Here is a 12503-nt window from a genome sequence, read left to right on the forward strand (position 1 = left end):
CATATGCCAAGTGGTTTAAAGGATCAGACCACTTAGGCATTCCAAATCCCACAAATGACTTGTCTTCAAATAGCTTATTCAAAGACCTGGAAAGTACCTCAGCTGACAGAATGAACAATGCTGGTGATAGAGGATCCCCTTGCTTCATAGCCCTTGTAGACTTAAAGAACCCTAATGACTACCCATTCACCAATACTGAATACCAGTTATTTGACATCAAGTTCCATACCATGTTGATGAAGTGCTCAGAAAATCCCATCTTCCTTAGTACATGCAATAAGTACTTCCATGAAACCCTATCATAAGCCTTAGCCATATCAAGCTTGATCACCACATTAGCTGGTTTTTCCCTTAACCTTATGTCAGTGACAATTTCTTGAGTCAATAAGATGTTCTCAAATATATTCCTACCCTTCACAAATCCGGATTGATTAGGAGATATTAGAGAAGGCAAAAAAATTTCCAATCTATCATGCAACACTCTAGACAATACCTTGTTAATGAAGTTGCTCAAGCTAATAGGTCTTAAGTCAGAAAAGGTCTCAACTCTAGGTTTCTTAGGCAACAATACTAGATTGGTGTGAGTGATGGATTTAGGCGGTGCAGCTCCTCCATAGAAGTGTAGCACCATGTTGTGTATATCACCACCAATAACATCCCAGCATGTTTGATAAAATAGGCCAGTGAATCCATCTGGACCACTAGTACTCTCCCCACTAAGCTCAAAAACTGCTGTCCTTACCTCTTCAATTGTTGGCAATCTGCTAAGTTCCAAATTCTGTTCCATAGTGACCATCGAAGGTACATTATTGAGCAAGGAAAAGTAAGATGCATCACCTTCATTTGTGAACTGTTCTCGATGAAAAGTCCACTGCCGTTGTAGCCAATTGCTTCTGGTCTTCAATCCATACCCCACTTCCACTTTTGATCCTCTTCAGTTGTAATTTCTTTCTTTTGCCATCGACATGATTGTGAAAGAAACTTGTATTCCTATCTCCTTCAGCAAACCAAGTCATCGCAGCTTTTTGCTTCCAATACTGCTCCTCAATACTCAAGTATTTCTTCAATTCAGACTGTGCCTTTTGAAGCACAATCATATTTTCAATTGAAGGCTCTTCTTCAAACAACATCTCTTTTACCCTAACAATGTCCTCCAAAATAGCCAATTGCTTGAAGATATCACCAAATGTTTCCCTTTTCCATTTTGACAGTGCTGCCTTCACCCTCTTGAGCTTCTGCTTGCACATCAAAAACGGATCCCCTATGAAATTAGCTTCCCAATTCTGCCTCACCCCATCCATAAATGTAGTATGTTTATTCCAAAAGTTCAAGAACCTGAAAGGCTTGACAAAATTGGTGGTCTGCTCCCCACATGCCATTAACAATGGTGCATGATCTGATCTAGTTCTGATTAGATGTTCAACTTCAATAGTTGGCAACATGTTCTGAAATGGCAAATTCACAAATATCCTATCCAATCTTTTGAATATACACGTAGCATTGGATCTCCCATTCTACCATGTAAATGGACTTCCTTTGTATCCTTGCTCGAACAAACCACAAGAATTTACACAAAATGCAAAATCCTCATATTCAGGCGGGTGTACCGGTAGTCCTCCTATTTTCTCATCTTCATGTAATATCACATTGAAATCCCCTCCTACCAACCATGGCAATTTCATATCACTTGCTAAGTAATACAAGTGATCCCACAATTCCAACCTCTCAATTGCTGAACATTTTGCATAAACAAATGTCATCATCATGTGCTGCCCTAGGTCATGGTGAAGCACTCTCACAGTCACCTGTTGCTCAGTATCCTCCACTAATTCCCATTCCACCAATGCATCAAAGAACAACCATATTTGCCCATTAATATTTGGATAAGCCGTCTCCATATTCAACCTTCTTGAATATCTATCAATGAATCTCTTCTTTTGGAAAGGTTCCATCAATGCAACTACACAAAAGTTATGCTCCCTATTCATGTTAATCACCCTAGGAAAGGCCTGCTGTGTATTCACAGACCTTATGTTCCATATTAATGTCTTGATCATCATTTTGATAGAGAAGCTGCCCTCCTAGGCATAATTCTTAAAGGTTGTTGTGACTCTTTATTCTGATTCTTCTTCGTTTTCTTGCCTCCTTTAGCACTAGCTGTAGGTGATAGATCCCCATCCCTAGCCACCTGTTTGAAGTTTTCTTTAGTTGATTCATCATCTCCCTCATCCTCAATAGGATTTTGTCTCATTAAGTCTTCATCAATTGGTGCCACATTGTGTGTAACTAAATCATGTATATGTTATAGTGGAGTCTTCAGTGGAACATTAAGATGCAGCTGCATAATTTGATCAGTGCCATATTCCATAGGCACTTCCTCTATTTCCCCAGATGCTCTTGGAACAATTGCGTTCTCATCATTCTTTTCACTGTTATTCTCCGATCCTACTGTATCATCCCTAACCTTTACATTATCATCAAGTTTGTTCTCCAATGCATACACCGGAACACCATCTACATATGCCAAAATCTTGCCAGTTGCACTAGTGACAGGATTAACTATCGTTGCTTCATCAGGTGACCCTGGCGCCAGGCCTGGCGTCGCCAGCCTAACGCCCGGGGTACCTGGCTTTAGGCCTGGCGTTGCCAGCCTAACACCTGGGGAGCCTGGCTTTAGGCCTGGCGTCGCCAGCCTATCGCCAGGTGGGCTGTTGTCCCTCACTTTGTCTCTTGTTGTCTTGGTCGTGCCTATTTGATCATCCTCCACCTCAATTGCATCACTCCCTACAACCTTTGTTGAGTTTATCTCATCAAGGTTCTCAAGCTGCCCAGAATCTACAAATGTTTGAGACGACATATCTTGACATGATTGGTTTGTAGTCATATTGAGTTGCCTTCGCTCCTCTTTGCTAGTTCCAAGCCTTCTATGAACCCAGTCGATTGTGGATTCCTTATTAGCCTTTTCGTCAGTACTTTGATCACTAGGAACAATAGGAGTAGCCTAAGCTAAGTTCCCATTATGCTGATCTTCCAACACTTTCTTCACTGCTTCCTTCTTCATACGCTTAAGTTCTTGTTGATTACTTTCTCCCGCTGATTTAGTATTAGTAAGATTAGGGCTTGAAGCTCCGGTAGTGCCTTCTTTTTCCTTCTCATAGCCCTTCTTTGATTGATTTTCCCCATGTTCCTTCTCCTTACCATTGCTATGATCCTCACCTTTGCCTTCAGTAATTTGTAGAATAGGTTGATGAACTTCCTCAACCTCTAATGCATTAAACTTGTTCTTGGTTGCTACTTCCTTAAGTTTGGCCTTCCCTTTACCCTTGTCAGCTTCCTCACTTTGTTTGTTATCAACAATGTGACCCCAATTATCCCGTTGGTATTTGTTCTTCCTTACTTGTATCCATTCCTGCTTGGCATGATTAGTAGCAGGCTTACGAACCACCTTTTCACTTGATAGAACCTTTGTTGAGTTTGCAGCTATACCAATTGCTTCAGTACTCACCACAATTGTCTTCTCATTGCCTTGATCCTCAACATCTTCGTCAAATCTCTTGTGTAACTCAGGATGAATTACCCAGCATTCTGCCTCACTATGCCCTTGTTTCTTGCAAGGCTTGCAATATTTAGGCATATAATCATACTTAATCCTAATCCATTTGAACTCTTCTGGCCCAGATTCATCAGCTTCTTCAACAATCTTAATACGTTTAGGGAAATTACCTAGAAAATTCACTTCCACCTTTACCTTAGCACAACTAGGTCTAGTCCCATTTTGAGTTGCTAGGTCTACATGTAATGGATTACCAACTGCACGAGCTAATGAAAATACACATTCCTTACCAAAGAAATTTGGAGGTAGTTCTGGAAAACTAATCCACGATAGGGCAATAGGAGTCTCTTCATCATGTGTCCACCATGGATTCCATTTTGTACAACGCATCTGCCACATGTCTGATTGAGCCTTTAAATAAAAAGTTGGCTTTGAGAGAAGATGAACATAATCCTCCAATAAAGACAGTCTAATTAACACATGATTGTCTTCAATCAAGCGAACTGAACAATGACCCTTAATCTCACATGGAATTGGAATCACTTTATGTAATTCACCAATAACAGGCTTCCCATATGAAAATTTCCCAAGAACTGCAAGTTGAAGCCCTTGTTGTACGATGGATTGCTTCACTTCTTGTTTCTTCCACTTCACAACCAGTTCTCCATGAAGGAACTCAACTAGTTTCAATGGTAACGTAGCTAGGGTTTGCATGGGCATATTTATGACAGTAGGGTTTAATAAATTCACATAGGTTTTAGGTGGATTAGGGTTTGTATTAGGGTTTTTAGAGGTTGGAAACGGTAGAGGGGGGGAGGGAGACGACGGACCAACCTCAGGAGGAGGCTGGCCGCCGACCGTGGAGGCCATGAAGGGCAGTCACCGACGTGCAGTTGATCGCAATAGAGAGGAGAGAGAAGAGAGCGATTAACGGAATTCCAGTTTCAAAATTATCAAAGAGTTTGTTGAATCCTGGGGGATACGCCTAATTTTATTCATTACGGTGTGGACAAAATATCCTTAAGGACAATGTCTTTGACACGCCTCAAGCTAAACCCTTTATTTTCCGTAATCATCCAAATTTTATAACATAAGTAAAATTTGTAGGATGAAGAGGAATTTCTTTTGTAAAGTTGAAATATAGCCAGAGATAAGGTCAGTCCTCAGTAATTGGACTAATAATTCTGTGCCGCGAGTATTAGATAGAAGACGACACAATCACATACCCAATGTGTAATCATGAAGACCATGCAATGAAACAGAGACAGACAATTAGCAGAGAAGAAAGGCACCCAAAATAAAGGAGAAAGAAAGAAAATACCTCTGTTAAATTTCTCTGACCAAGGAACAGAAAAGTTGTAATTCCAAAAAACGAAAAGCATTTTCAGCTGAAGAAAAGGAAAAGAAGAGGCAAAAAATTGTCACGGACGAAGAAGAAATGGGAATCTTACCCCAGAAGAAGACAACATCCAGTTGTACTGAAGTACCAGTTACTCTTGTGCCATTTGGCGACTACATTATGGGATTAATAAAGATGAGAAATTTTGTTTTGTGAGTCCTTCAACTATGTGTAGACCTTCTAAAATTTGACAAGTGGATATTAGGTCCCACTGATGGAAAACAGGTATAAACAGCGAAAGCAAATATCCAGGATCACTTGCATGTAATATAGACAACACATAATCATAGATTTTAATCGAACATAAAATCGATACTTATCTCTTGAAGCATGACCGCGATCGCGAGAAGCCTCCAAGCAAGAGCGAAACCGTTCACGAGATCATCCTCCAGTTCCACAGTCTTCTGCTGTGTGACCGGAATAATGCCCGGAATTAGCGACATTCGTGTGGGCGAATTTCTCCTAGGAAAAGCATGTAGTAAAAACCTTGCCTCCTTATGGAATAAGACCTCTTTATATAGCCACAGGTTTTAGGGTTTAAAACCCCTTTTCTAAACCTGTTGGGTCTTACTTTTCCACCAAGAAATAGAATTCTATTTAATTCCTAATTTTTCGGGCACAGCAGAGACCGCAATATTTAATTAACGAGGCTTCCTATTATGGACTTAATTCGAAATATCCGAATTAATACTACCATAATAAATTACGAATTATTCCACTAAAAATTCGTAACTGCACTCCTCAGTTCAATTTCGAAATTCTTCCATTAAATCTTATTTAACTCCCCATGTTAAGATTCAGATACTAATCAAATAAATTAAATTACTGACAATTTAATTCATTGATTATTTCCTTTAGACTTTCGTTTAACTTATTTCATGTGACGGATACAAAATCCACCTCCAGGGTTTACACATGAAAACTTATAAGCTTTCATAAAGGTGTATCATCAATCTCTAGACCGAGACATGGATTCCATCAACTAACTATTACTTTGCCAATGTATATTACTATTGTCCAATTTACCAGGTATATTGACCCACGAAAGAATCTCGCCTTTTAATAAATTAAAACAATAACAATATACACAACTAATAATAATTATATTAAGATTAAGAGTATAAGTACATTTAATGGCTAGAGAGTTTTATTTTATTAAGTCAGTATGAAATACTTATATCTACTTGGTCCGTTCAATACATACAAAATGTACTAGCACAAGAAGTTGGAATTAAACCACTCCCATAATCAAGATAAATTATCTCTAATCTTGTGCTACAATCATTCCTGATGGTTTGTCCAATTCCATCATTAGATTGTGAACATGATCTTTATACTTATATGAACCGATGATTTAATCTTCCGTGTATAAGCTAAACTCTATACACTAAATCATCTACTATAAGTAAAGGACACTGATGAATATATGATCTATTTAAAACTTTATTAAAATTGAATAAGCAATTGCTCTATAATAAATACTATATCCAAACCAAAATTCAAGGTTAATAGTATATATCCCAACAATCTACCACTTAGACTTTTAACCATGACAATTATTAGAATATACTATGTCTAAATGCATGGTTAATAGTATATACCCTAACACCCACTTCATTAACTTAAGTAAAATTATAGCAAAATTCACATCGCTCCTCTCATTTTCAACGTGATAATTAGAGAAGAGTACATTAAGGGGTCGTTTGGTTTGAATACGGCTTATGCCGGGATAAATTATGCTTGTAACGATCCGATCGGTCATTTTGAGTTCTAGCACTCCGTTCAGCAGCCTGAGGCCGTGAGCAGCTTCATTTCAGGTATTGTGGCTTGTGCGCGTGGTCGGAATTGAATTTCGGGAAGTCCACAGTTGATTTGGAAAGAGAATTCTCATTTCGGAAGCTTAAAGTTGAAAGAATGAACTAGGATGGGATTCTTGAGTAAACAACCTCGGAATCGGGATCTGAAGGTTCCAACAGGTTCGTATGATAATTTCGGACTTGGGCGTATGCCCGATGCGGGTTTTGGATAACCCGGGAGCGTTTTGGCGCCTATTGTGGAAGTTAGCATTTTTGAAGAAATTTCTTAAGTTTGGCTTGAAGTGCATTTCAGTGTTATCAATGTCTGTTTGGGATTCCGAGTCTGAGAATAGCTCCGTATGGTGATTCTGGAGTTGGGAGCGCAATCGAAAGTGAATTCGGAGGTCCGTAGGTCATTTTGGAGACATTTGGCTAAAGATAGAAATTTGAAGGTTTTTGAGAAGTTTGACCGGAGGTGGACTTTTTGATATCGGGGTCGGAATCCGATTCCGGAAGTTGCAGTAGGTCCGTAATGTCGGATATGACTTGTGCGCAAAATTTGAGGTCAATCCGACGTGATTTGACAGGTTTAAACATCGGAAATAGAAGTTTGAAATTTTGAAGTTCATTAAGTTTGGATTGGAGGTCGATTCATGATTTTAGCGTTGTTTGATGCGATTTGAGGCCTCGAGCAAGTCCTTAATGTGTTTTAGGATTGGTTGGTATGTTTGGTTGGGGTCCCGGGGGCCTCGGGTGGATTCTGGGTGGTTAACGGATCGAAATTGGGATTTTTGGACAGCTGAAGGATCTAGTTGCTGGTATTTTCGCATCTGCGGTGGGTTAACCGCAGAAGCGGCCCCGCAGAAGCGGAAAGGGAGCCGCAGAAGTGATTTTTGGTCAAAGGCTTGAGGATCGCAGATGCGGTCAAGGTTCCGCAGAAGCGGGACCGCATCTGCGAAAAGGTGGTCGCAGAAGCGGAAGTGAGCGGCTTGGAGTGGACCGCAGATGCAGTCAGAGTTCCGCAGAAGCGGGACCGCATCTGCGGAAGGCGTATCGCAGAAGCGAAAGAGGGCGGCCTAGGGAGGACCGCAAATGTGGCATTTTAACCGCACCTGCGGAACCGCAGAAGCGGTCAAGGGACCGCAGGTGCGAAAACAGCTGAGGCAGTGAGGTCTCTTTTAAAATTCGGGGTTGGGTTCATTTCAACCCCATTTTCTTCCATTGGAGTCGATGGGGAGCAGCTTTGAGGTGCCATTTTCGTCACTCATCATGAGGTAAGTAATTTATGCTAGCTTTGAGTTAAATACAAAGTTTATACATGGAATTAGGCAAGGAAATTATGGAAAAATTTAGGTTTTGGTGGAAAACCTAGAAATTGGCATTTCTTCAAATTTGACCACGATATTGAGTATGGAATTTAGTGAAAATTATATATTTGAGTTCCTAAGGTCATGGGTAATCTTTATCTTCGAAAAATTTTGGATTCCGGGCACGTGGGCCCGAGGGCGTTTTGGTCAACTTTTCGATCGGAGTTAGGAATTGCTATAAATTAGATTGTAATGAATATTTGAGCATATATTAATGGATTTGCGTAACCGTTGGCTAGTTTTGGAGCGTGGTGCGTCAAGTAGAGTCTTCGGAAGGGCGTGGAATGCCGGTTATGGATCTTCGGGGCGAGGTGAGTCTCCTTTCTAACCTTGTAAGAGGAAAATGTCCCCATAGGTGAATTAATTGGATATTTGCTCCTATTTGCGGGGGCTACGTACGCACGAGGTGACGAGAGTCCGTGCGTAGCTACTATTATGCTATTGTCCGGGTAGTCTAGGACCTAAAAGCATGCTATACTTGGATTAATTGTAAACTTATTGACGGCTTGAATTGCTTAGATCACCTTGGGATAGTAAATGAATTTAAAAAGGGATTAAACATCATTTTCTCGAATTGTTAAAAGGGAATTTGTTTTATTTGGACCATGTCCCCCGATAAATCTTGATTGATTGTTTGAGCATGTATCTCTATGTGTGCCTGCGTCGCATGCATGATTCGCGAGCAGGGTGTGTGTTTATTTTATGTTGACCGCGTCGTAGGTTAGTTCGCGAGCGGGGTAATAGATGCATCTATAGGCGCGCCGTCGACCCTCGGCAAGTGCACAGTTTACATTTCTGTTGGATCGGGCCGTCGCCTCGGCATGATATGCGCATGTTTGTATTGCTGCCTTGAACTTAATTAAGTTATTATTGCCTCTTCATGGCTTGAAATTATTTGGATAATTACGAAAAGGAAGTTTTGGAAATTTTCTATAAAAGAATTAATTGTTTACTTGTTTCCTCCTATTTGGATAAAAAAATCATTTTTATAGAAATCCATAAATTAGTGTATTACTGACCTCACTATTGGACCATTAGTAAGTGTCGAAGTCGACCATCTCGTCTCTATTTCTTCGAGGTTAGGCGGGATGCTCAATGAGTACACGTTGTTTTCGTACTCATACTACACTTCTGTGCATTTTTGTTGCACAGGTATATGTAACCCTTGTGGCCTACTAGGCGTAGCAGCGCGGATTATTCTGGGACTAGGTGAGTTGCATTATTTGAGGCTAGCCGCAGCTAGTATAGTCCCTTCCAGTGTATTGTATTTATTTCTTGTCCACTGTATTTCGGACGGATGTTGTATTTTATTTCTTTATCTGTAGATGCTCATGCACTTGTAACACCGGGTTCTGGGATGGTTTGAAGTATTTTGTATTAACTGCTTATCATTTAAATTTGATTTGAGACAATTATCTTTTAAATTGCTAAATTTGAAGGAAAATCCTAGATTTCAAAAGTATTAAAATGAGAATTTGATTAAGTAATTTGGTTGGCTTGCCTGACAGCAGTGTCCGGCGCCATCACGACCCTTAGTGGATTTTGGATCGTGACAACATGGTATCAGAGCACTAGGTTCCTAGGGTCTCACGAGTCATGAGCAAGTCTAGTGGAGTCTCACGGATCGGTACGGAGACGTCTGTACTTATCCTCGGGAGGCTGCAGGACTGTTAGGAGTACTTCCCTTCTTGATTCCTTATCGTGCGATTTGATTCTTGGAGGCGTATGCCTTTAATTCATTCCTACTCAATCTTACGCGACGCAAAGCGCTTGTTATAAATCGCGAATTGAGGAATTGTAACGGTACTACGGATGTGGTGCGGGATGTTTCTCCCGGCGTAGTTGATCGGATTATGATCGTCGCCTTATGGAAGGATATTTTAATGTTTCAGCTCAGTAACGGTACTTCTGAGGGCTTTGGGGTTAGGCACAAGTTGCCATGATGCCTATGAATGACTGTTCCGCAGTAAGTGATATGATGGTAGGATGTTTGCCCACGTGTCGGGGCAGTGAATGACTTGAAGGGAGGTTTACTCGGAGCTTAATCAAGAGGTTCAGTATTTTATTCCCGACAGGGGAAAGGCAAGCGGACTAAGGATGGTCAGATGTGACTGGTGGAAGTAATGAGGCTTGGTATTTGCAAGGGTGGTAGAGTTTTCTTCTATAATGAGGTGTCGCTGTCCTTGTGATGATATCATTGATTTGAGAATATATGCCTGGAGGGCACTCAGTTTATGGAGTTGTGGACTACGGAGGATTTCTCCTGTTGTGATAGTTGTTCTTGTGTGTTATGAGAAAATCTCACCCAGTACGAACTGCTCAGGCAATAAGCCACCTCGGACATAATCAAAAGCCACATATGATGCCGCAATGTGCCAATGGGCTACCAATTCGAACGCGGTACAATGAAAACAAACTTTGAAAAGGAAGTCCAATTACCCCGCTCGCGAATCATACATGCGACGCGGGCAACATTCTAAACAGACACCCCACTCGCGAATCATACATGCGACGCAGGCTCACAGCTAATACGAGCTTTCCTCAGAAAAATAGGAAACGAAACACATAAAAACAGATATAGGGAACTGTGCTCATCATCACACTGTTGCGGTGTGTAACCCGAATGCACACATAGAACTCACATAAGGAGATATACATCGAGCTAAATTGCTCATTACAGCAAGATACCGACTATCGGTCACAAGCACGCTAGGTGCATAATACCATCCCTGGGGAGACATATAGTGCCACAAGCTACAACTCAAGCACAACTAAGGTGCGATATACAATCTGAATCTCAGGAGCCGTTTTTCTCATATAACACCATTTCTACGCGGATCCTCAACACATAAGCAATTTCTCAAGTCACAACTCACACGGCGCAACGTATCACTACACGAAATATCTGACAGCAAAATAACACCCTGACTACTCCTCCACAAGGAGCACATTACTAAAATGAACACGTTTGGCCTGATATAGAGCCCATATTCACATTTGAATCCATCCACCGACCTCAAGCCGATTCTGATCGTACCAAACTAGTCCAATGACCCTTCAAAGGTCTATACTAACTTCCCTTTTTTTCATAACACACAAGAACAACTATCACAACAGGAGAAATCCTCCGCAGTCCACAACTCCATAAACTGAGTGCCCTCCAGGCATATATTCTCAAATCAACGATATCATCACAACCTCCATACTTATTTTAAGTCTTTAATCAATCCAGTGACTACCTGCCACACTTATACAATCTTCTTGTGGGACACACTCCCATAACCTACCATAACAAATAACTAGGTCGTACCTCCAAACCACCGGCCGCCCTTAACACTGAAAAGCGATCAAGAATCATTAACCAGGATGCAAAGCCCCTTTTACAAACAACCTATCTCAGGTGACACTGATGACAAAACCAACTTACTTTAAACATCGAAACTCCTCTCCTGCTCATCCGAGTTCGTGACATCCCTGTCAATACCGAACTGTCACCTTGATCTTCACTTCAAATTACATACCACTTGCTGCATTTAACATGCCAATATATGATAGAACTCGTTACCTCATCATAGCTTCGGGACCACTGTTAGATTGACATTTCACCACATAAAAGCTTTCCACTTAACTCACTTCAGGAGAAACATAGCAGCACACAGGCGAATTTTCATAACCGTAGAATATGCAAATCTCTAAGTAGTGGTCTAAGCCACCATAGCCCTTCCGGAATCTGCTTCCACACAACAAGCCATAACAGTAGAATGCTTCTGAATAACATCAATTACGGCTGACAAGCCTGATACGTACCGTCACAACTCACTTGCATAACTCGATCACGCTGAGGAAACTGATCACTAACACCAATATGCCAAATTCAATTATGGCCAATCAATCTACCTTCTTCAATTTATCCTTGATTGCCTTAGAGATAATACTAACTCCATCCACACATAACATACTCCATCTGCACTCATCTCGAGTGACCTTAAATCACGAAACCATGCTGCCTCAAATCCCACGAACCATTTCATATCTCTCAAATGCTACACCGCAAGTTAAAATATCATAGAACATTCTGGGCACCTTCTCATAAGCTGCTACAAAGCTTGATTCTTAACTGTACTTATAGGCTCGAAATCATTAGGTACCACACTTTATCTTTTGAATTTCACTAGGACCGCTGCTGAGAGCCATCCGCTCTGACTTGGCCCCAAATATAATCAATTCCATAAATCTTCTAGCACATGGATGCCCCATTGGTGAAGCACCTGGAAGAATCACTTCTCTGGGAACCCGCATCTTTACAAAGCACAATCCTGAATCCTTCCCCCAAGTTTGAACATGGGCCAATAAGGCCAACGATAGCCCACTTTTAATAATTCCTTTGC

At 40.9% G+C, this 12503-nt stretch overlaps 1 protein-coding gene across 1 annotated transcript; it reads right to left on the reverse strand.

The window, feature by feature from the left end:
• Nucleotides 1–839: 839 nt before the first annotated feature.
• LOC109220151 lies at nucleotides 840–1898 on the reverse strand. The gene is made up of 2 exons (XM_019384614.1): nucleotides 1608–1898; nucleotides 840–1445 (listed from the first exon to the last, which is right to left on the reverse strand). The coding sequence occupies exons 1-2, from the start codon at nucleotides 1896–1898 to the stop codon at nucleotides 840–842; spliced, it is 897 nt and encodes a 298-aa protein (XP_019240159.1).
• Between the last annotated feature and the right edge of the window lie 10605 nt (nucleotides 1899–12503).

This window comes from Nicotiana attenuata, unplaced genomic scaffold (assembly GCF_001879085.1).
Source record: "Nicotiana attenuata strain UT unplaced genomic scaffold, NIATTr2, whole genome shotgun sequence".
Classification (NCBI taxonomy): Eukaryota; Viridiplantae; Streptophyta; class Magnoliopsida; order Solanales; family Solanaceae; genus Nicotiana; species Nicotiana attenuata.

Excerpts from the sequence above, each read along its gene's own strand:
- LOC109220151 (XM_019384614.1), bottom strand. The coding sequence starts at position 1,898 with ATGGAGACGGCTTATCCAAATATTAATGGGCAAATATGGTTGTTCTTT. Across the intron at positions 1,446-1,607 it reads AGAAAATAGGAGGACTACCG|AACATGTTGCCAACTATTGA; the intron begins GTACACCCGCCT and ends TTGCCATTTCAG.